This window comes from Ostrinia furnacalis, unplaced genomic scaffold (genome assembly GCF_004193835.3).
Source record: "Ostrinia furnacalis isolate ACB-3 unplaced genomic scaffold, ASM419383v2 OfSCF4490, whole genome shotgun sequence".
In the NCBI taxonomy this organism is placed as follows: domain Eukaryota; kingdom Metazoa; phylum Arthropoda; class Insecta; order Lepidoptera; family Crambidae; genus Ostrinia; species Ostrinia furnacalis.
The window spans coordinates 65,422-89,352 of NW_021134729.1; the positions used below are offsets into that span (position 1 = coordinate 65,422).

General features: G+C 39.8%; 1 protein-coding gene across 2 annotated transcripts in view; it reads right to left on the reverse strand.

Annotated features, from left to right (window-relative positions):
* Positions 1-2,384: 2,384 nt before the first annotated feature.
* LOC114359570 (monocarboxylate transporter 3) overlaps positions 2,385-23,931 on the reverse strand; it is a 79,769-nt gene continuing 58,222 nt past the window's right edge. The window contains exons 2-11 of one of the 2 annotated variants that reach the window (XM_028314009.1): positions 19,050-19,225; positions 16,190-16,340; positions 13,859-13,977; positions 11,472-11,639; positions 10,241-10,400; positions 6,964-7,105; positions 6,122-6,256; positions 4,731-4,905; positions 3,602-3,754; positions 2,385-3,381 (exon numbers count right to left, since the gene is read on the reverse strand). In XM_028314009.1, the coding sequence (XP_028169810.1) occupies positions 2,852-3,381; positions 3,602-3,754; positions 4,731-4,905; positions 6,122-6,256; positions 6,964-7,105; positions 10,241-10,400; positions 11,472-11,639; positions 13,859-13,977; positions 16,190-16,340; positions 19,050-19,173 (1,857 nt within the window). In that variant the 5' untranslated portion in view covers positions 19,174-19,225 and the 3' untranslated portion in view covers positions 2,385-2,851. The remainder of the gene's footprint in view (positions 3,382-3,601; positions 3,755-4,730; positions 4,906-6,121; positions 6,257-6,963; positions 7,106-10,240; positions 10,401-11,471; positions 11,640-13,858; positions 13,978-16,189; positions 16,341-19,049; positions 19,226-23,931) is intronic. The other variant, XM_028314011.1, reaches the window with a different exon arrangement.

A 23,931-nucleotide genomic window follows, 5' to 3' on the forward strand; every position in this document is an offset into this window, starting at 1 on the left:
AAGACATTCCACTCTAATTTAATAATAAACTTCTATTTTATCTTTGTAAAAACTATACAGTTTTTTCTTTTGGTTCAGCATTATATTAACCCCGAGCAAAATGAGGGTCATCAAATTATTATTTGTATCGTAGACCCCATTGTGCGATCCCGATCGTTTTTTTCGAGACCTTCGACGGGTTTTGGGCATTGGAAACGCCTTCAAAGAAGAGAACACTATTTATTGTATTTAATAAAATAAAGATTAAATGATTATTATAACGATTTTTGCCAGTTATTAAAAGTAGAATAAAACACTACGTTAATGTATTTTACTGTACCTAACTGTTTAAATGCGCAGAGATAAGGCTACGACAGAATTTTTTTCATTTTCTCCGTTAATGATAACGTTTTGAAACGTTGGGATAATAATGATTAAAAGCTAAAGATAAGAATCTTTACGAATTATACTTAATATAAAATAACCCAGGCGAGAGCACCATAACACCGAACCTTTACGAGTGTTTACGAGTTCGGACCTTAATAAAACCATGAGCTCATTTTCGGGCTTCATATTTACTCCGAATAAAGATAGAATCGAAAGCTGGATCGGATCTCTGGATAGGTATGTGTCTAAACTCGCGTGCAGAAACTCCCAGGGGTGTTTAAAGAGCTATTCGGGCTCCAATGACTCCCCGATTTGCCCTGAATCCTATTTATATCCTAATTAAACCACATCACGACCGTTCGAAATTAAACCTAACTTCCATCTCCGTTTTGAGTTGGCAGTTTCGTTACTTTAAAAGTAACTTACCTGAAATTATTGAGGTGGGTTTTATTTAACTTATCGTTACTTTTTAGATTAGTATCTGAAATAAGTCTTTGTTAGCTTCTAAAATATGTTTTGAACGTAAACTCCGTTACTTGACTTCAATTCTTCATTAGTCACAAAGTAACAAAAAATCCGCCCGTGTTCAGATGTTTACTTCAAACTATGTTTTAACCAAACTGAAGACCATAATTACGCAAACGGGTAGTTACAACACGATCTGTCAATCGATCAACTTTTTATGAACTTTTATAAGTACTTAATCACAAACCCAATTGACTATATTTCTTTCAAAACAACTTAAAATCAAAGTTCACAAATAATTAATTGAAAATTAATTTGGGTTTCAGGAATAATTAACAGGGTCAGTACATTTTTCTTGAAAATAAAAACACTTTTTGACATCATTTTCCTCATAATGTTTTTCATTACTGTTAATTGACGTAACAAAAATTTTACTTTTTCCCGTGGCAGCTGACTCGTGTAACGCCACTTGGCCTAAAGCAGAGTGCACATTGCCCCGTAATGTCGTTACGTATTGTGAGGTTGGCAATACCATTCCGTTTCATGTCCAATCTGCTTCCATTTAGCAATAATCTAATCTATTTGAGGGGACTTTCATGGCTCAGGAGTGGTGAATATAAAAAACTGTGGCCTAATTTGGGACCGCCTATATTAGATCAATTGGCTATATTTTGTTAATTGATTTACTTGTCGTGGTTCTGTGGGCTGAGTGTGAGTTTACATCGAACGCGCTCACTATGAGCTCACTACAATTTTATTTGAAATAAATTAGTAAATAAACTGACTTACAAAGTGGCTTACTTACCTACTTGAATGTTTAAGAAAATTCACAGCAGACCAACGGAGTGAGTGAAATTGAACGTAAAAGTTTTATAACGCTAACAAAATTTACTGACAGTTTTTTCATGGACTGGTCTCCCAAAAACTCCGGTTTAAAGTGTTATTACAACGTTTGTCAGTCGGTTTGCGAAAATAAAAATCTATGACGCGTCGACAATGGAGCGCGGAATAAAAGCCGGAGGCAAAATACGTTTTACGGCTTACAACTGTATAGGATTTTTGAATACATTAAACAGATAGAATTTTAAAAAAGAATTTAAATAATACCTACTAATGTTTATGTTAATTATAATATTTAAGGATGTCAAGAAAAAGAAAATTTTGTCCTAAATAATTTAATATTTTTTATTCAAATCACCAAACTCGTATTCACACTTTAGTACAAAATAACAAATTGTGTAACATTAAATTACATGTAACAAACAATAAATCGATCTGCAACAGTAACAAACGCAAACTGTCTAAACATATTCTAAAGTATACTTAAACGAGTTAACGAATAAATTGATAAAATTGACTCTGTTTTTATATTAATTATAATACTCTTGTAATTACATTTATTGATATAAATATTTCTTCTTCTATTTATTTCATCTGTTAATTATAATTACTAGTCGATGCGAGAAAAAGAAAATTTAGTTAAGAATATCTTGAATCTGTACAATTTAATAGTTTTAAAGTTAATATTTAGGACATAGAGTTATTTTTCACTATTTGATAAAAAGTTAGTAGGTATTAGCTACAATGATAAAGGTCCCACAAGTACTTGAAGAGTTAAGAAAAAATGGGCTAATAAGTTAACTATTAGGTATCTTACAATCTTCTACCGTTGTATAGTAAAAGTGATAAAGTATTTTACGTAAAATATGCCATAGATACATCATCAATTTTGGCACAGGTTTAACCTCAGATCATAGAAGGGAACTGAGGGTTTAACTGAAAACATGATAACTACTTTTTAAATCACATTGTTGTAGAACACAATGCTACGTAACGAAGTAGCTCATCAACTTGTATCACGTCCACGTTTCGTTCACTGAACACTCATTCAATCCAATATTATTGCTTCAAAGTTTATCCTATCACTTCGACACGATAACCTCTACCAAGGAACAAAATATTTACACTGTCACTTTACACTTTCGAAATAGCAGCCGTTCATAATAGTTCTACACAGGTATCATACAGAGGTCGTGATTTGTTCGATTAGGTGGTGTTCGCGGCGGCGGCAGGCCTGGCGGCAAGAACCAGCGCGACTCCACGTGCTGCCTCGTCGGGCTAAGCCTTCAGGCACACTCCGAGACGGCCTAAGAGGAATTGTCCGCCTCCAACAATCAGGGCAGTGAGCTGCTGAGCAACACACTCTGTCCAACGGAGCCGCATATGACAACGATTTGGGCAACCGTGAGCCACAGGTAGGCCCCGGCCAGCCGCAGTACGCTGTCGCCCCGCCGGCGCTGCAAGCACACCACGCCGGCTCGCATCGCGGAGGAGGAGTTATACAGGGACAAGCCTCTGCGATAGTCGGCGCCGGAGCCGGCGGAGGCTCCGGCTCCCTCTTAGAGAAACCCACGAAGAACAACAGCACAGCGCCCGCAAGGGTCGCCGCTGTCGAAAAGTAGAAGCCCGCTCTTGGAGCTTGCTGATTGATATACCCTGTGACTGGAACGCCTACTATAACAGGAATCGCTTCAGCACCTTGCACGAAACCTGTGAAAAATTGCTTCGATAAGCACATAATAGGACCAAACAGATAGGCCTCTATATGCGTCAACAACACGAAAATCTTTTCAAATGACCGTCTTTTCAGAACGTGCCTTTTATATTATTATGATGACACACTTAGATTTGAAACAGCATATAAAGGAAGGCGTAACGAATGACGCGTCATAAATCAGTTTTTTCGACCCTAAGTAAGATTTATACATACCCCAAACCTTCGTGAAGTGTCGCCCGCGGACGCGTTCCATTGTGAGCATTTTTATGGAGTACAGAAAGCCTCCGAGACAGAGGCCGTACATCCACGCGAAGAGAACGTATCCGTGATAGCCTTCTACGCTACTTAATGCCAACATTGATATGCCTGGAACAAATAAGCATTTGGCATTCACATTAAAAAATAAAGTTTTTTTTATGTGAATATAGAATTCAAATTGTTTGTAACGTTTGCTCACATACGCCATACCAAAACGATTTCGTAATTTTAATGAAATTACTTGTATAAATAACAGTCCCCACTCTTCAAGTAAAGCTGAGCTCGTCTTCTGATAGACCTAAAAAGTATTAAGCACTCATGGCGGTGACGAGGCACAGGGCCGAGCACGTAAACGATAAGATAGAGTTTTTATTTCTACGGTCTGATTAACTTACTGGCAGAAGTCCTTAGAAACATACTTGGAGACTGGACGATACAACGCAGTGGAAGGATTTAAGTCAGTGATCCTGAGCCTTCCTTCTGATAGCCCTACTAGTTATACTAGCATTAAGAACTCACTGATTCCCAGCATGGCAGTCTGACACAGGTACTGCTTGGAGATGAGGCACTGGGACGAGGGCCGCACCAGCACAAGCCTGAGGAACGTCTGCAGCAGCATCACCGCGCTCGCATCACCTCCAAGCCTTCTTGGAACCCTTGTAGTGTCTTGATAGATGGCAGACGCCAGTGATGCGTTGCTAGGTCTTCCTTCATTTAGTCTAATGAGATGATGTATCCTTTCCCTGATAGCCCTTCTACATGAAAAAGAACTAAGGACTCACTGATTCCCAGCATGGCGGTCTGGCACAGATACTGCTTGGAGACGAGGCACTGGGCCGAGGAGAAGACGGACGCAAGAGATGTGATGCTGTTTCTTTCTTCTGATAGACCTTTCTTATACTTAGACCTGTTTTACAAAGAACAAGCACTCACTGATGCCCAGAATGGCGGTCTGGCACAGGTACTGCTTGGAGACGAGGCACTGGGCCGAGGAGAAGACGGACGCAAGAGGTGTGATGCTGTTTCTTTCTTCTGATAGACCTTTCTTATACCTAGACCTGTTTTACAAAGAACAAGCACTCACTGATGCCCAGCATGGCGGTCTGGCACAGGTACTGCTTGGAGACGAGGCACTGGGCCGAGGGCCGCACCAGCACGAGCCCGAAGCCGGCGCAGCCCAGCACCGCGGCGAACCCGAGGAAGGTCTGCAGCAGCACCAGCGCGCTTTCCTCCAAGCCTTCTTGGAACCCTTGTAGTGCCTACATATTCAGGGTATTCATTAGAAATTGTAAAGGCTTATCATTGCTATGTTGGGTCATTGAGAGTACCTCTCAAATATTTCCGATACATCGTCTCCATATTGCTTAAAGTACTTGAGACTCAGTCAAAGTTAAGCATAGGAGTCGTGAACGAACCCAATAAAACTGAATAAAAGACCACTCGTTATTACAAAAGGACCATTAATTTCTGAAATGTAAATAGATACAAGTAAGTTTAAGGATTTTTAAAGCATCATTTTTATTCTCACTTATCTGTAATAATTTTTGATTTATTTTGGTTGATAACCATTGAGAATTGCGAAGATACCAGGAAACTGATAAAATATATCTCGTACATATTTATGAAAAACAAACCCAATATAGCTTCACTCACTTGAGCTCAGAAATGTTTTGTTTACAAACACAAAACAAACAGTTCATGTGGAAGTTTATTATTAGGAAAAATACGCCATCACGTGATCTATGTGATCCGAATTGCACAATGAAGACGAATAGTTCATCTCCAGGCAATTTATATCCCTTCTATTCCGAAGTTGCGTGAGATCGAGATACGATATTAAGTACAACGAAAATCTTATTAGGTCCAGTCTGGTCAATATCCACATAGTATTACGTACCTACGTGTATGAATACATAGTAAAAACAATTTTAGACTTCAGTGACCTTTTATAAGTAAGAGAAAATAGCAAGATTTTTTGTTAAAACAAATTATAATGAAATACAAATAGAATTATTTTTCGTCTTTGAACTAAAAAGTTAAGTCATCTAATTTTAAAAAGGCGAACGCTGGAAAGATAGCCGTCTTATTAGCGGGGTTCTGCAAAAATATATTACGGGGTGAAAATGAGACGAAAGGGGTCGGAATGAATGCGAAATTGCGTGACACATCTTGTAAATTCGACTGCGCTCAAGTAACAGTCGTCCACGAATTTAATTAAGATTGCTCAGTATAAAAAATGTTTAAAAAACTTCAGCGAAGGTTTCCCGGATTTCGACATCTGAGTAATTCAGTTACATCGCCAATCCTAAATCACGGTTTCGGAAGAATTAAATTATGTAAAAACGAGCTCCGCATTCAGTACACAAGGAACGAATTAACAGTCACCTCAACGATGAAGATAAATTGTTGGTTCAGCGGAAATTCTGCGTGGTGGAGATAAAAGTGTTTGAGGTTAGGTTCAGTCGTGTTACTTACCAGAAAAAACACTGGAGTGTAGAGTCCGAAGGCTGCTAATCCTGCTGAGAGCAGTAGCACTCTCGCAGGTCTTGAATTCAGGGGGCTTAGGTCGATAAGTGGCGGCCTTTTAAGGCCTTTCTTTTCTTTCACCTGCTAACATAATTGAATGATAAGCAAGCGTCAAACGTAGAGGAAAATGAAATGTCCTCCCACGCCATAATCGATTACCGAGGAACATGATCCGCTTACGCAGGAGACAACGAGATGTGAAGGTTTATGCGAAATGATATAATATTTATTGCGTAACATGAATAATGTAGTTAATAACGTATGCATACGTTTAAGGCAACAGACGTTACACCTAGAGCTGTATTAATTACAATTACTAGGTAAGTTAAAAAAAAAAATCAAAAGCAACGTGTATTATCACTTTGAAACACCATACAGTTTCGTTACTGAAATAAATACATACACCTTTATTACAGGTAGCTTTGACTTCACAAAATGTTATTTGCTTACTAATATGTTATAAGCAAATTCTTACTCCAACGTTTTTCACAGGAATTCCAAATATGAGAAAATTACGAAGCTTTCTAAAATCATCTTTGACCGAGGACGTGTGATCCAAAACTCAGGCTGGCAATTTGGGCATTTCGGCTCAAGCGGGACCCTAATACTCCGTTAATAGGGTTCCACTCTTGACGGAATTCTAATATCGCAAGACTCCCAAGTGAAAAGAGAATGCACCAATTAAATTTGACTTGGGGCCTTTGTGCTGTGATTATTCCCTTAATTTTAATTCTTAGCGTATAATTTAAGCGGGAAGATATTAATTTATTCGCTCATTAGGCGGTGCTGACCTTGCGGCGTTGGTTCTTGAGATGGAGGATGGCTCTCCTCTGAGGATGGTAGAGCGACGCGCTGCGGTAGACGGCGCTAAGGAAGAAAGCTAGCACGAGGATTCCCGTCACCGCCTGCAGGCCGAGTCGCCAACCTAGTTTTCTAAAATGAAGAGAATATTTATTGTATAATGGCTATAAACAGTTTTGATTGAATTTGGGCACAATTTTATATTTGCTTAGGATCGATTAAGACGAAAGAATTGACTGAAAAAAACGTTAGGTTAGGTAGTTATGAAAATATGTTAGTAAAATATTTCATAGAAAATCAATAATGAACAAAGTTTTCTTATCTTAAAAGTTGTTGATAAAAGTTGAGTTTTTAAAATAACTAAAGTTGTTTATCTACGTTGTCAATACACTTAAAGAAAACTTTGATTTGGTTTTGATTTGAATTACTAAAACTTATTCCGCGAAAAGTTTTGAAATTGAATCACTTTCTAAGAAATACTCGTTAAAGACGCTATTAAAAGCATCTCGGCCAGAACAAGTTTGGGATAAATTTCTCTTCGAAATAGTTCCTAGCTGCGAAACTAAATACTTATTTCAAAGGCAAATTACGAAATAAACTCAGGTTGGGCTAAATATTCTATCAAGGCGGGAAAATAGACAGGGCAAAGTTAATTACTCAAAGATCGTCTAAATATTTGATAATAAGGTTATGTTAAAGGCCTAGGTCCCGTAATCCAGCAATTTTCAGATTTACTAATTTTATACTCGCACAAAATGAGAATTAGACTCAAAGAAGAAGTGATGCGTAAAAAAGGTCTAATTATTTTTAAATGTGGATCTGAATAATTTAGTTATTTTATAGTAAATTTCGTTTTACTGTGAAATTGAAGGTAAAATCAATAGGGATGATTGCGTTATGTTTAAACATTCGTTACATTTTGTATAGCAAAGAATTTGCCATAATTTTTTCGTCTCCTCAAATCATTTACCTACTTTTGATTGCTTTCAAAACAAGCTATGTAGGTAGTTATGACATAATATTGACTTATTTAAGTTTTCAGGGCTTGTATTTTGTGTTCTTTTAGGTAAATATTATCTTGAAATACCTAATTGGTTATTGGTTTCAACTACCCAATACTGTCAGAATTGGTATTGGTATCCATAGAATGTGCACCATTGCACTGCGGCGAGACAATCAAATTATTCGGCGACCGCTAGATAGTTTACGGGATGGGCGACCGACCGCAGGCGCAGTAATGATCGACGTGTTACTGTGATTGCTAAATGATGTTAGTATTAACCATTTAAGCCCCTCTCATTATGTTGACATTACTTATATTATTTTAATTGAAAACTTTATTGCCTTGTCCTAACGTTTAAACTGTGAAATGAAGCCCAGAAAATAAAGTTTACATAATTCTAAATTTTTACAGGGTTTGAAAACGTTTCACCTTTTTTTATTTAGGCATATTGTGTTTAGTTTAAGTTTAGTTATAGCTACATATTTAGTTAGAGTATACACATCAAAATAAAATACCAATCCATCCATTTTATGTAGGTCTACGTAAATGAATACTTCGTGTGAAAGCTGAAAGCAACTCGATTTCCTTATAAACGATCGCTCTAAACCGTTAATTGGAAATTAACAGCCAGTAAAACGTTTGAAACGCCGCGTGTGAAACAGCAAACTTACGGTAGCCACCATTAGTTCTGTCAAGAGACTGTTTATGTAAAGACTGATCGTTACGTTTAGGAACACGCGCGTTCCGAATAGAAAAAGATTTTTCTGCAAAAAATGGAATGGAATGGAACTGGCAGAGGGCCCGTTTTGCATAGTATTTATTAGCTTTTTACGTAGACCTACATAGTAAGTACCTAACCCTTTTTCTTTTTAGCACATACTTGTAGGTAAGTTAATTACATACATAGTAAGGGCTGGTTTATTTAGGTATTTTTTCTAAGAACCCTTGTAACCCGTCTGGCCAGCGTGGGGAGTAAATGCTAAACCCTATTTAATTAAATAAACACTGGAGTGTAAAATTTGTAAATTAGAGATCAGGCCTGTAGTAGAGACTAAATAATTTGATGATGATATTATTTTTTATGACAATAAGCGTTCATAATAATTATTACGCCCGTATTCACAAACATTACTATGAGATCTCACAGTGTGTGTGAACGCACAGGGTGACACATGAACCAATCATAGAGCTCTATTCAACGCTGTGCTTTCGGTTTGCTGCTTCACTTAGGCAAGCATCGTTTGTGAATACAGGCGTTTGTTTAATCTGAATTGATTAACATTAGTAACAAATCAGTATAGCCTATATTTGCATATCACTTGTGTGGGGGTGGAGACATAATGCAATTTGCGTGTGCTCTAACAAGGCTGAAGAACGGGAAGCGCGCTTGTCGGCAGCATTCAATTAACGACATAAGTAATTAAGTTTTCATTAATTTGTACAGTATTACATCACAACAGTTTGAAAATTAATTGAAGTTTCAAGATGTAATATTCACGACGAAACTACGCATGGTATACAATTAATAAGATAGTAAAGTTACTGTAGTTCCATAGAAATAAGGTTTAGTTTAAAAAAAGTAATCAATGCCCGATGTAAAATTATATGTAAGTATAGACAAGTAGGTATGCAGCTGGGGCTATCTACATTGTGTATTTCTGCTGGCACAACTGTCTTTCTGGAAGTCTGAATAGCAGACTGATTCGGGTTATGTTTTGAACCAGTATTTAAGGCTGAGTTGCACCACCTTATTTTAACCATAACAATCACAATAACCGGTGTTTTTTATATGAAATTTGACAGACATTGGACGTTTATCAAAGTTAAAGTAAGATGGTGCAATCCAGTCTTAAGGTTCAGTCAAACAAACCCGATCACACGCGATCAGCCGGCGTGCAGCGATGGCGATCAGACTTAAATGCATTGATCACCATCGCTGCACGCCGATTAATCGCGTTGGTTTGGCTGAACCTTTAGTCATCAGCTGCAACTTTGCCTACAGACCAAGGCTCCATAGGACTCACACTGACTTTATTCAGTGTGCCTACCATGAGTTTACGTTAGGTGAGCTCGCTAGCGAATACGTCAAAAGATTCTATGAAGATTTTATTTCTTGAAAGTAGCCGCTAGGGGCGCTGCACAATATGTCATACATTTAAATGTCATTTTTTTACGCAGTCGCTAGCGAGCACACCTAACGTAAACTCATGGTAGGCACACAGCTCTAGGTGTAAAACTATTATGCGATATTTCATAAAACTCACCCGACAGCTTCTTTATAGGCGACGCTGAAGAGCGCAATGCCGACGCCTCCTCCAGCGTGGGCCACCAGCTCCACGAATTGCCGTCTTCTGCGGAAGTACGCGCCCAGCACCAGGCCAGCTGCTTCGCGTACCAGCCCGCACCCTATGCCCAGGACTACGCCTAGGACAATCAACAAAATAAATAATAAACAAATCACACTAGGAGCCAAATCACACGATGCATTGAGGCGGCGGTGCGACGCCGGAGCCGTGTCTCTACGTCGTTTTACATACAAATATCTGTGGCGGTGCGGCGCCGCGTCGCTCGCAACGCATCGTGTGGTTTAGCTCTTAATTAGTGTCGCATTAAATTACCTAGTAATTACAAACAATTTGATCGATTCATCAGTTACTTCAGACTCCTCATAAGTCTTGTACGAGTACCTATCTATCTGATTATATTCGTTGCTGATTCCTAGACAGCCAGCTGAAAAACTCCGGGACTACGTACTAGTAAAGTTTCATTGGAGGTCTTATCATAGGTATCTATGTACTGGATAAACTATTTGATTTGATCAGTAGATCTTGGCTATACTCGAGTAACACAAAAATACCCAGAATCGAATAGATAGCACCATAGAGTCGAAATAAGTACTGCGAATGTAGCCACATTTAAACTTGAACTGCTCCGAGTAGCGTTTCACGCTTTTTGCAATACTCCTGCTTCTATGCAAAAGCCAAACGAGTAAATAAAAGCTCTCTGGTTTCGTGAATGGGCTAGTAGATATCAAGCTCCGGAGCTTTCGTTTCATCTGGATAAACCGGCTGTTTGACGAACGCGTTAAGGTAACGATGTGTGCAGCTAGCGCGAAGTGCTAATGAATGGTTTCATTAGAACTTCTCGCTAGTTAGCGCACTGGTCGCGTGATGCACACTGGACCGTATTTCTCAGTTTCGTTAATTAACTTAATTAGTAATTGTTAATTAATGAAATTACTAATTCATGTGTCTATTCATGTATTACTATGGTTATTTGTTATCTAGTTGCCATTGTTAGTTTGAAGCGTATACAGACTATTATTTCACAACATTTTTTAGTTAGTTCATCTCTGCAGACCTAATTTAATAAACTGCATGAATTTGCAGACTTCTACTCTATGCTCAGCTAAATACAGCTGAAAGTAGCTAACAAGCCCAAAATAATGCATAGTGCCACAACCAAATTAAAACATACTTTTGCACATCAACTTACCGTAGCTAAGTAAGGTCTGATGTAGTTGTGTAGCGAAGGAGGTGAAGAGGCAGGCGAGAGGCAGTAGCAATCCGCCCAGCAGCGCTACGAGCCTGGGCGACTTCTTCCGCCCAGCCACCAGCGCTCCAGCCGCTCTCGAGACGCCCACGCATATCGCGCCCGCCCAAACTGGAAAATAAGATAGATACAGGATCTGCACAAATAAGAAAAACAAATCGTATTCATTCATTAATCTTCTTTCAAGTATTGATGACATCAAATATATGTACAAAGATACGAATTAGAAGCAAATATGTTTGATGGATGAAAAATAAATAATCAATTTTCAATTTCATGTCGCTAGGGAAAAAATTCCCCAGCCAAACCATTAAAATTCTCTCCTCTCAAGTAAAAAGAATAGTTGATTTCTAAACGTGTTGATAATCTCGCCTAAGAACGACGTTTAAGAGAAGAAAATATTATGAAAACCAACACGAGCTAATTCAAAAACAATGTTATCGCGCTCAGTTTGTGAACGCAGATATAATCATTTCTCTAAGCTTTCGCTTCTCTTGGTGCTGTCTGATCAACGGTTATAATGCTGTTACTGAGAATAGCGAGCAAAATAGAGGTATATGCTCGAGCAAATGCGCTCGATTTAATATCACTTTACGTTTATTCTTTGGCACCGGAGTAGCACGTTAATTGGCCCGAACTCTGCGAGTGAGATATCTCGCAAAACACATTAGACTGAATGTGAGACAGCGGTAATTCGGGGAATAGAGCCAGCCGCTCCTGGGTTTCACTTAACGCAATTACCCACGCTGAGAGCTCGTTGTGCATTATAAATATTGTCGAGCGTTCGTTTGTCTCGCTTTGTGTATTGGCGGAGCAGTCATTTGTTTGGCGTTAGTGTGACTCTGGGCTTCTTTTAGTTCTTTTTCTTGAACTGAAAACTTTTTCAGTTCAAGAACACTTTTACTTGCCATGTTATAACGTCATTGTTAATTATTACCTAGAATGTTGCCCTGAAAGGGTACGGAGCACACTTTGGGAAGCTCTGTCTGACTGATAAGGAGTTGAAGTTCAAATGAACAGGTGTGCAGTCAGAGAGAAGTATTCAACTCACCAGCGCGGCCGCGCCAGCACGTCCGATCACCTAACGTAACTTAACTCGTTAACGTCACTGCTAAATTCCAATTTCTCAGCTAACGCGAGTCAAAGTTATGTCCTGCCCGCACTGACAACAAAGACCGCGCTCACAGCCGAAATTACTTCTGCTTCTTAATATTCAGCCCAGGTCGTGAATCTTGCAAAATTAATTCAATAAATCAGACTAGCCGCAAATACCGGTGACCGGGAAAGTTCATTTGCTTAATATCCAATCTTAAATTTAACTTGTCAGAACGTGGTCTGATAACGTAAATTACTTTGTTAAATTTAATTATTGTTTATACAACAGGATTTACACGTTCCAAAGAAGGTCGGGGTGAATTGAATGGGAAGCTTTCCGGAATTGATTTAAGGTGATAGAATTTAAATTTGTTGAAACGGAATCGTTTTAAATGAAACCATTAGGCTTTCATCTGGCTGTAGAAAAAATGCCTTCGTTGTTTGTTTATTTAAGTGTTTCCGGAGGGCTGCCGTTGATAGATTACTTTCCGAGTCGCTCTCCGGCGGCCTCGGTTACGCTTCCGAAATTGTTTTCTTCCCATTCTCACGTTCCGCCACCACTCGACACATAGGAGCTATCACCGTTTCCTCCTGTTTGTATTTATAGCGCTCTTGAGTAAAAAAGCCAACCATTATTTTGTAAACAGCGATAGTAGCTATTAAAAACATTTTCCTGCGTCCTGATTAATTTTAATGGAATGGAGATTTTCCTCTCCCCTTTGTTATTGCTAGCTGACGTCGGGTAAAAGGTAAAAACACAGTAATTTATAGTTTTTTAGGCATGCGACCGTATTTTGTATGCTTGTGTATTATTATTCTTTGTATGAAATATAGGTAAGTACATGGAAACACATAGGAATCGCCTGGCTTGATTTATTTGAGTGATTTGTAGCTTATAAAGGGAAAATAGTTCGTGGTTTTAATTAATTAGGAAAAAAAATCTTTTGAAATTAAAAGCGGTCACCATCATCCATTGAGATTTGCAACATTGCATTGCTCCAAACGTTAAACGTTGCAGCTTGGTGCAATCGTAAAAACATCCTACGTATAGCACAGAATACTTGGGCTGAGTTGCACCACCTTAATTTAACCGTAACAATAACTGGTGCTTTTCGTATGGAGTTTGACGTTTGTCAAAGTTAAAGTAATGGTGCAACTCAGCCTTAATAGTGCTGGACGTAAGTAGGAACTCCTTGTTGATTGATAACTAAAAAGTACATAAATCCAATTGTTACCAGCGTGGTCCGCTCCAGGGCCGAGGTGCCTGAGTGCGTACACGTGGAGCGCGCCGTAAGCCAGTTGCAGGCCGGTGGACAACAGGTGCGCCAGGAACGCTGCGCCGCACACGATCCACCTGGTCAACAAATACATAAGTCAACTAAATAAGTTACATACATTGATAAACATATAGAAACCTTAACTTCGAACTCCTCCTAAGTTCTTCTGATTAATTTCGTCGCGGGTCCAATGACAGTTAAAACTTTCCCCCGAGACAAACTTGACCTTCATTAGTTGAATTTTTTACTGGCGGTCAAGCTGTAGATCCTGGTTACACAGGAGTTGCAGCGGCGGGGGCGAGAGTTGGGAATCGTCCCATATACATAAATAAATAGTTAATAGTTATAAAATTTTGTATTGACAACATCTAATTTAATCTTCTTACCTATACCTACCAAATCGCGAATCCACAACTAATTTGCTAATTTATTTCATCATCATCAGGTCTAAACAGACTAAATGAGTCTCCACTGCAAGACACAATCCTCTCTAATGCATCGGAGGCAAAATGGAGGATTTGGCTTACGCTTCTACATATTTATTTCAACTAAGCTTAGTACGAGGGGCTAACGGGAGTATTAGTAATTTGTGTAATAACAAATTACTAATAATCTTTAAAAAAAAAAAAAAAAAATTATTTCAACTATCCCAATGTAAAACTTTTAATATTTCTGTAACCTATATTCTCTTCTGCCTCCGAGTGAATATAAATGTAAGCGAACTGACATTGTTGTGTTGGCAAGGGTAAAGCAGGCGTGCGTAAAATTGTGTATCAAGCACTCAATATCCGAAATATAAATTCGTTTACCGCTCAAGAGATGCGATCTTCGCGCTATCAGATTCCTGAATTCCCAAGGTAGCGTTTTTAATGCCGGTATCTTGGTCACACCAAGAAGTTACGCCCTGATGACGATATTATATCTTCGTCATTTGTCACGTACGCTCGATCCGCGGGGGAAATTCGAGATTCGTGTTCACGCGTCTAGTTGCTTGTCACAGCGTTTATCTGTCATCGTGGATAAATTACTACGACGTGTCACGTTGTGTTACATCATCTGCTAGATCCTCCCCTAGTTGGCGTGACATCTAATCTACTACATGACTTATCGCGGAGTTTGCGACGTTACTATTAAATTATGACCAGCTCGGCCGTGGTATTAAACGTTCGTACTCTAATTAATCACTTAAGCATTCACTATTCACAACTTCATGCAGTGGAATACCCAGTTAGTTCAAATAGTAACCAGTTTTACCCCAATTTGGTTAAAGCGTCCTCAGTTGGGAATGCTTTTCTCGAGTCCTTTCGTTAGTGTTTGAGCTTATGGCATCTACCGCGCGTTGACTTTGCTCACACAGGAGTGCTACCGAATGCACATTAATGAGCTCTTTAAGCAGTTGTGAACAGAACAGTCTGCTTTTGTGTTGTGGTGATATACGAGGGCGAATTCAAAGCAGTTAGTCGTTTATTTGTCTCAGGGGGTTTCCGTGTTTGCTAGTAAGAGGTATGTAAAGTGAACACTTCAGATACTAGCATAAATCGATGACTGCATCGTGAATTCGTCTCTAGGGAAATATTAATTAAGCTTTTAGTAGAGTAGAGCTTTGTGGAGTGCACCTGCGGTGGCGATTAGGCAATGTAAGTAACTTAAAAAATAACTGGAATTCAAATGAATATAACCATTTCACACTATGTTTTTCAAAACAGTATTATCCTTCGATTCTATTCCATACAGATCCAAATTCTCTACGTAATAGAATTATCTCTAGCGGAAAATTCGTATTATCTAAGGGTCCATCTGCAGGCCTATTATTTTATTATTTACGGAACAAGAGAAATAATTCGTATTTGGTGCACGGACTGGAATAGGGTACTAATGTTGATGTGGTTATGGAGTCAATGAACAAAATATTACTATTTTGTTTTACTAAGGCAGTTCTATTTATTAAACTATTTAGTTAGATAATTTTCAAATTAATGTTTTTAACGCTGCTCGCTCAAAGATTTGCAGCAAGCGTAACCATGCTTTCGTAGCGCACTGCGCAGATCCTTTAGATCTTATTAACTTAAATAGATAGAGAAGGGGGAAAAGAAGAGGAAAGAAGAGAAAAGAAGGGAAAAGAAGGGAAAAGAAGGGAAAAGAAGGCAAAAGAAGGGAAAAGAAGGGAAAAGAAGGCAAAAGAAGGGAAAAGAAGGGAAAAGAAGGGAAAAGAAGGGAAAAGAAGGGAATAGAAGGGAAAAGAAGGGAAAAGAAGGGAAGACTGGAAAAGAAGAGAGAAGAGTTCCTTACCCCCACCCCCCTTCGGGGTAGAAGTGGTGCTTGATGGCCCTGGTGTCAAGCTCGCGCCGGCGCAGCGCGGGCACGGTGCGGTGCAGCGAGCGTAGTTCTCGCTCTCGCAACGCACCGCCAGAGGACTCTTCTTCGCCATCTGGCCAGCCGTCTGTGAGGAAAATTTACTTGATAATATCTTAAAGCAATAGTGGACATCATTTGGCTGGAACAAATTAATATTGCTATAAAATGTATAGTCCGATGTACTGTCGCATACATGTTGATGACTGACGGCCGATGGGGCAGCAAGGTTCTGGAATGGAGGCCGCGTACCGGAAGGCGCAGCGTGGGATGTCCGCCTACAAGGTGGACCGACGACACCGTAAAGGTAGTAGGGAAGCGCTGGATGCAGGCCGCTACCAATCGATCAACGTGGAAAGCATTAGGCGAGGCCTATGTTCAGCAGTGGACGTCCTATGGCTGACATAATGATGATGATGATGATACAGTTGATGACTTTTTACCTACTTGCTCATGGCAAGAACATTGTTTTGATTGAAACCATTGTGGTTTTACTGAAACACAACACAGTTGTTTTCTATTTCTTTAATTAAAATTTGGAGTAGTGTTTGTAATTTATGAAGGCTCTACCTGACTATGTTAACTCAATTTATAAATAAAAGCTAATGAAAGAATGCATTGTGGTTTGGCATTCCGAACCAGGCTTCTATTCTGCCTTTTGTTGAAATACTCCCAAATGTATTCGGAGAGCGTGACAACGACGAATAACAATACACTTTAGCGCTGCTTTCCAGCTGCTGTTTATTCCATGAACTTGTTAGTCAAATGCAAGTCCACGTTTGCGTTGAGACTCTTTGTTTTGTTGATATAAAAACTGTTTTACATTTACCATTAAAACAGCACAATGCGCGTACGAGGACGAAATTTTAAGCAGTTTGAATAAGCCGCATTATGTTCTAAGCTAAACGTTTGCCATGTTAAAACCAGAAAGCGTTCGTAGTTTATAGTAACGTATTCTCTTAATTCGTGACTTCCCAACATTAGCTCGGATATAAATCTTTGGCGAAACCAACGAGGATTTTGTCGGGTTCGTGTATCTGCCAACCTTTTGGCAGCTTAAGCGATCGTCACTGAGTGTAAACGTTTGTCCAGTTAAAGGTGAAAAAGTTACTGAATTTTTCCGTCCCATTCCGTTGGTAGTTAAACTTAATACTTTGTAACAGGGACGGGGGAATGCATATTTCAAGTTCTCCTACTTAATAAATCTTGCCCTTTTTTATGCTCCAATATTTTATGAGTATGAATTTGCGAAGAGGGGAGTTTTTATATAGGATTATAGCAAATTCCTTTTGCAAAAGGAATTATAGTCATGGACGCTTTAATATTATGGTAACTTTGGTATACTTTGACCGATAAAGCTGACCGGCCAGCTTTATCGGTCGGTCGGTTTTATCTAGCTACTCACCAGTTGAAGCTGGTAGTAAGTGGGTTGTTTCATAGAATTAATTAGGACCATCAGCTCGCAGTAGCTCAGCCAGGTCTCGCTACTCACCATAGTGCGGCAGGCAGTTGTAGCTGGTTGAGAGCGTGTGTCGGCAGCGGCAGCGCGATAGCACGATAGCTGACAACTTGACTTTATTAACCCACTCAGCAGATCAGCTCAATATTCAGCCTCACGCTTTGTAGCTGGTAGGGGTTTTTCTTCAGAGTGAATTGCGATGAGCTCGATTTTGTCTCGTAACTCATCAGTTGTAGCTGGCAGAGAGTGGGTTGTTTCAAGGTCGCTACTCACCATAGTGCAGCAGGCAGTTGTAGCTGGTGAAGAGCGGGTGTCGGCAGCGGCAGCACGGCGGCGGGTGAGAGCGACCACCAGTCCAGCTCCACCAGTCGGCCATGGCTGCAGCCGCACCCGCACCGACGATAGCTGAGAGCTCGTAGTAGCTCGGCTTTGTCTTTACCCTCACACTTCGTAGCTGGTAGCGATCGGGGATGGCTTCATCTTAAGATTGAATGAGAATGAGCTCTGTTTTGCATTGCTACTCACCAGTTGTAATGGGTGCCAAAGGTGGTTTGGTTGTATCAAACTACTCACCATAGTGCGGCAGGCAGTTGTAGCTAGTGGAGAGCGGGTGTCGGCAGCGGCGGCGGCGAGGCCGAAGGCGAGGATGACCACCAGCCCGGCTCCATCAGCCAGCCATGGCTGCAGGGTATACCCGTACCCGTAACCGCAATAGTAGCTTGTCTTCAGCCCTGCGCGGCGATGAGCTGGGTTTTGTCTCGCTACTCACCAGTTGTAGCTGGCAGAGAGTGGGTTTTCAGAGAACATCAGCTCGCAATAGATCAGCTAGGTCTCGCTACTCACTATAGTGCGGCGGGCAATTGTAACTGGTGGAGAGCTGGTGTCGGCAGAGGCAGCGCAGCGGCGGTAGCTTGGTCTTCAGCCTCACGCTTCGTAGCTAGTGGAGACTATGTAAGGGCTTATCTTCAGAGTGAATGGCGATGAGCTCGGTTTTGTCTCGCTACTCACCATAGTGCGGCAGGCAGTTGTAGCTGGTGGAGAGCAGGTGTCGGCAGCGGCAGCGCGGCGGCGGTAGCTTGGTCTTCAGCCTCACGCTTCGTAGCTGGTGGAGATTATGTAAGGGCTTATCTTCAGAGTGAATAACGATGAGCTCGGTTTTGTTTCGCTACTCACCATAGTGCGGCAGGTAGTTGTAACTGGTGGCGAGCTGGTGTCGGCAGAGGCAGCGCAGCGGCGGTAGCTTGGTCTTCAGCCTCACGCTTCGTAGCTGATGGAGATTATGTAAGGGCTTATCTTCAGAGTGAATAACGATGGGCTCGGTTTTGTCTCGCTACTCACCATAGTGCGGCAGGCAGTTGTAGCTGGTGGAGAGCGGGTGTCGGCAGCGGCAGCGCGGCGGCGGGGCGCGGGGCGGCGGCGGCGGCGAGGCCGACGGCGAGGGCGACCACCAGCCCGGCTCCATCAGCCGGCCATGGTTGCAGCCGCACCCGCACCCGCACCCGCGCCCTCGCTACCTGTTATAAAAAACACATCTAATAATAATATAACTCTTTTAAAATGGGTTAGGTTGGTTGGGTTTTTATTGGCCTGTCGCGGAAGTCTAAAGCTACGGCCGGATACTCGCGACAACCCCACTCGGGCGATGACGGAACGCCGCGGGGGTTTTAGTGGGTATACCCCGTCCTTTTCAGGATGGAGCAGCGCCCTTTTCAGGGCGCCGGGAGTCCCACACACCACCCTGTCCCCCGGCAGTGGTGACGGTGCGCAAAGCATTTCCTCCGCGACAAAAAAAAAAGAAAAAAAAAAGGGTTTTTATTGGCGGTCAAGCTGTAGATCCTGGCTACATAGGAGTTGCAGCGGTGGGAACGAGAGGTGGGAATAGTCCCGTAACTCTTTTATAATGCGAACAGCTAGGGACTGGAATTCGCTGCCTGCTGCTGTCTTCCCTGAACACTATAATCCGGGCCTTTTCAAGGGGAGAGTGAATAGGCATTTACAGGGCAGATATGTACCACCCTAGACTGCATCTCACTTAACACCAGGTGCGATTGCGGTCAAATATCAGCCGTGGCTTACATAAAAAAAGTATAATCGCGAGAGTATATTTTGTCATTGTGGTCGACATGAAGAAATCGCTTTAGAATAGGTCACGGGCATTTCAATTCCACCCGGGCAAGGCTGCGGTCAAAAGATTACTTTGTTCATAACGTACACCCGTTATGAACAAATTAATCTGAACATTAAAGATACGTAACGTGACTTGTCTTTCTTATTATGTAATACTTAGTTATGTGTAATAGGGCGTTTAATTTTACATAAACACACATAGAAAATAATTTGGCGTGATTTGGTTTTAAAGGTACCATCTATATTCTGCGAGTACAATTATCATATTTCTTTCAAAGACTTTCTTCCTTCTTAATATTACTGAAAAGCATACATATTTATAACGCAGCGAGCCATTGAAAGTCCACTATGAACTGTCCGGGATACGAAAAGCCTAGCTATGCAAGGAATATTTATAAGTTGTAACGTATGGCACCAAACAAAGGAAACCAGCGGGAACGCACATAAGTATAATGTATAAGTATAAAGACACTGAAGGCATTATACTATTTTTTACGCATTATTTAAATGAGAATGCGTAAAAACATCTTTTTTTTTTGGTAAAACACAATCCATTAAAACAAACGACGTTAAGATACTATAAATAGGTCGATCAATCGCAACTCAATAGTCTAAAAATAGCGCAATCCTCGTCGCTCAATGAAAAATACCTCGTATATTTCGAGGACCTCCACCTTTTTACTCGTTCAGTCAAGTCAACTGGTCTGTAAAATTTGGTCGAGGTAGTGTTACTGAACCATCTTATTTGGATACCTTCCCTTTAATTCCATTGGTCGACTACATAGATATTACTTAGGCTGGGTTGCACCATCTTACTTTAAGTTTAACAAACGTCAAAAAACTGTCAAACTCCATACAAAAAGCACCGCTTATCGTTAAAGTTACCGTCAAAGTAAAGTGGTTCAACTCAGCCTTACTGTTAAAGTTACTTAAACTTATCATAGATGTTAATAAATAAATGGAAGAATAGGTATCATTGAAGTAATAGACATTCAATTATGATTCAATCTAGCAATAAGACCACCGAATTTTTTATATTTCTTGTAATAATTATCAGTTTTGAATTTTCACTTTTGCAATTATTACACTATCTATTTAGTTAATATTTAAGCCCACGCCATATCAAACATCTCAAAAATAATCTCAAAGTTGCATCAAATACCATCAGACACCACTATTTTTCAGTATCTTCTGACCACACTACTTCATTGAGCATGTTCGTTGTTGCGTGGTAATTCCTCGCATTTTCCTGTACGATGGACAAAGAAAGATAAATGGTCCCGTGCCTTACGGCTTAAAATACGACCTTCCAAGGGCCCAGTAGGAATGCCGGTGTTGATTTAGGAGATTACGAAATTGGAGATCCCATTTAGAGCGGCTACTTTTTGCTACTCTTATGTTTTTGCCTGAAATGCCACGTAAGCTTCTCTGTTTTATTAAGTAACCTCGTTATTAAAGTTATTTGCCCGCAACTTTTACGCGTGACAATCATTTTTAATTAGGAATCCAGGCAACCAAGACCTTTAGTTTATATGGGATTGATACTGAGAGAATGGTGAAGCTAAATCAAAGGCTCCGTTTGGCTATATAAATTATCATAACTACTAAAGAAGTTCTCCATGTTTTCAGTGAAATTGTAAACGCTGTAAAAAAAATATCTACAAAATGGTTTTCTACTAGGCAATAGGTAACGTACAAATCAAAACCCTGAAATCTTCAGACTTTATACAACGGAAGAAAACCCATGATTTTTAACAATTTGAATAAATGCACAAAATATTAATGTTGAGACTTAAAATTTATTTCAAGAAGGGTAAAAGAAATTTTAAATTCAGTCTATGATACATTGTATGAAAAGCTCGACTACTGAAAGATCAAAAACAGCGTGAAAATAGTTTTTCACACTCTGCACATTAAGTTCTACCAGAAGCTTTGCAACTTGAATCTTAAGTATTTCATCCCACGCTCAAGAGGAAAACGTTGTGGAAAATCGCACTTTAGTATTAAAGGATTCCGCTTCTATTCCTTATAATCCAGTGGCGTTCTTTTTAACGTCGTCACATTTTATCCTTGGTACAATTTTCTGCAGCGAGGGCGTCATTGAAAAACCGCTTCTGTTTTAATGAATTCCTAATACACGTAGGGTAGTTAATACAGCCAGTTTACTCAATTTAGTTTCGAACTTTGAGCATTAAGTCTGTTGTACTGTTTTGAAGTGATACGTTTTTCAGTGCAGTGAACATTTTACACTATAAATATCCCACTAATCGTCGCCTACGCCGCAAAAGGGCGAACATCATAAAAACGGTCAAAAAGTTGTGTACAGAAATGCTCTATTCTTCGGGCACTAAGTATATAGTTTTTTGGGTAGCGCATTTTCTTACATAACTTTTCAATTCCTATCATTGGAGGTCCGAAAATATTTCTCATACAATTTGATACCATAATGATCATTCCTCATAAAAAATTTAAAACCTACATATTTAAAAACATAATCATTGATATTCATAATATCACTAATCATACACTTAGTTTTTACTAATATTTGTTTTCATATATTTTTCTATACTAATGATCGAAACTCATAATCATTCGAATAAATAACTATAATATTCATAAATGTGATGTATCCTAATATTTGTTTTCATAAATTTATTACTCATAAGTGTATTTATCCATATTATTGAAAATCATGATGTCTAAATTCGTATTAAATCGTATTTTAACATTAAATTAATTTGAAATGGTCCAAAACTAGCAATATTTTGTGCCACAAAACTAACGTGACAGAAACGAATCGCTGCAAAACCGACTCCACGTAGTCTTGTCTGCCCTACCCCTAGAGTGTAATTTAAAAGCCGGAGGCGCGGAGGGAGGGCAGCCCTCGCCCGCTGTAACGAGGCTCAGGCGCCCGGGTGAGCTGGAGCGGCTGAGGCTGGTCGCCGAGGCGCCGAAGGCGCCGATGGCGATCCAAAAAGCCGAAGCTGCGGAAGCAAGCGTGGGTGCCTGAGCCTCGTTACGCAAGGGCGGAAGGGCTGCACATCCCGCAGCGCCGGAGACGAGGAGATACCAATGCATGCTGCATGCTTGCTTTCATGCTGCATGCTCTGCATGCTTATCTACTCTATTAAATTATATATGATTTTTTTAAAGATACGAGTATGTCTGTTATAAAGTAAATTATTCTGAACAACAACATTATGAGTTGAAGTATGTTCTTAGTAACAACATTATTAATTAAAACAATATGATCAATGAATGTTATGAAGAAAAAAGATCTGAAAATAAAAATTATGTATTTTAAATGGTTCTTGGTAGTAACAGTATTGATAAAAAAATTATGATTACTAACTGTTATGAGCTCCGATGGTAGTAATAAAAATGTATGAATAAAAAAAGTATGAAAAATAAAATTATGAAGAGAGATTATTATGAACACAAATCGGTAGTAAGACAAAGAATAGGATTTAGAATTTTATGTGAGCCAATATAGAACCAGTTTTTTGCTCTCTTGAATATTTTTATGCGGTCCACAAAGCTTATAACCTCAGTATGTGGAGGAACAACATAAAATATGTATGGGGCCGTCCATAAATTACGTCATCGATTTTTTCAGATTTTAGACCCCCCCCCCCCCCTACAATCATCCTATCGTCATTTCTTAATGAACCCCCCCCCTTCTCCCAAAATTGACGTCATTAATACCAGTTTGACAAAATTAAAACACTTGGTTATATCACCTTTTATTTTATTTTTTAATAGATAGAGTGATTCTTAAGGAAGGTTTATATGTATAATACATGTAGGTACTATAGCCTGACCAGGAACATAAAAACCCTGGCATAGAGGCGCGTCAATTGCATTTGATAGTGCAACACTGAGTACAGTCGTACCTGTGTTAAATTAATAGGCTAACTTTATGTATCGGGATTCAGGATTACGGGCTAATTTGATATTTTCATAAATTAACCCATTATAGACTAGCGGTCCCATATGGTACCACTTTTTTGTGTGTTTTAATTTGGCTCTATACATTAACACGTGAAAAGATGCAGTGCTCTGATTGATGCAAGTCGTAGCCAATAGATATGGT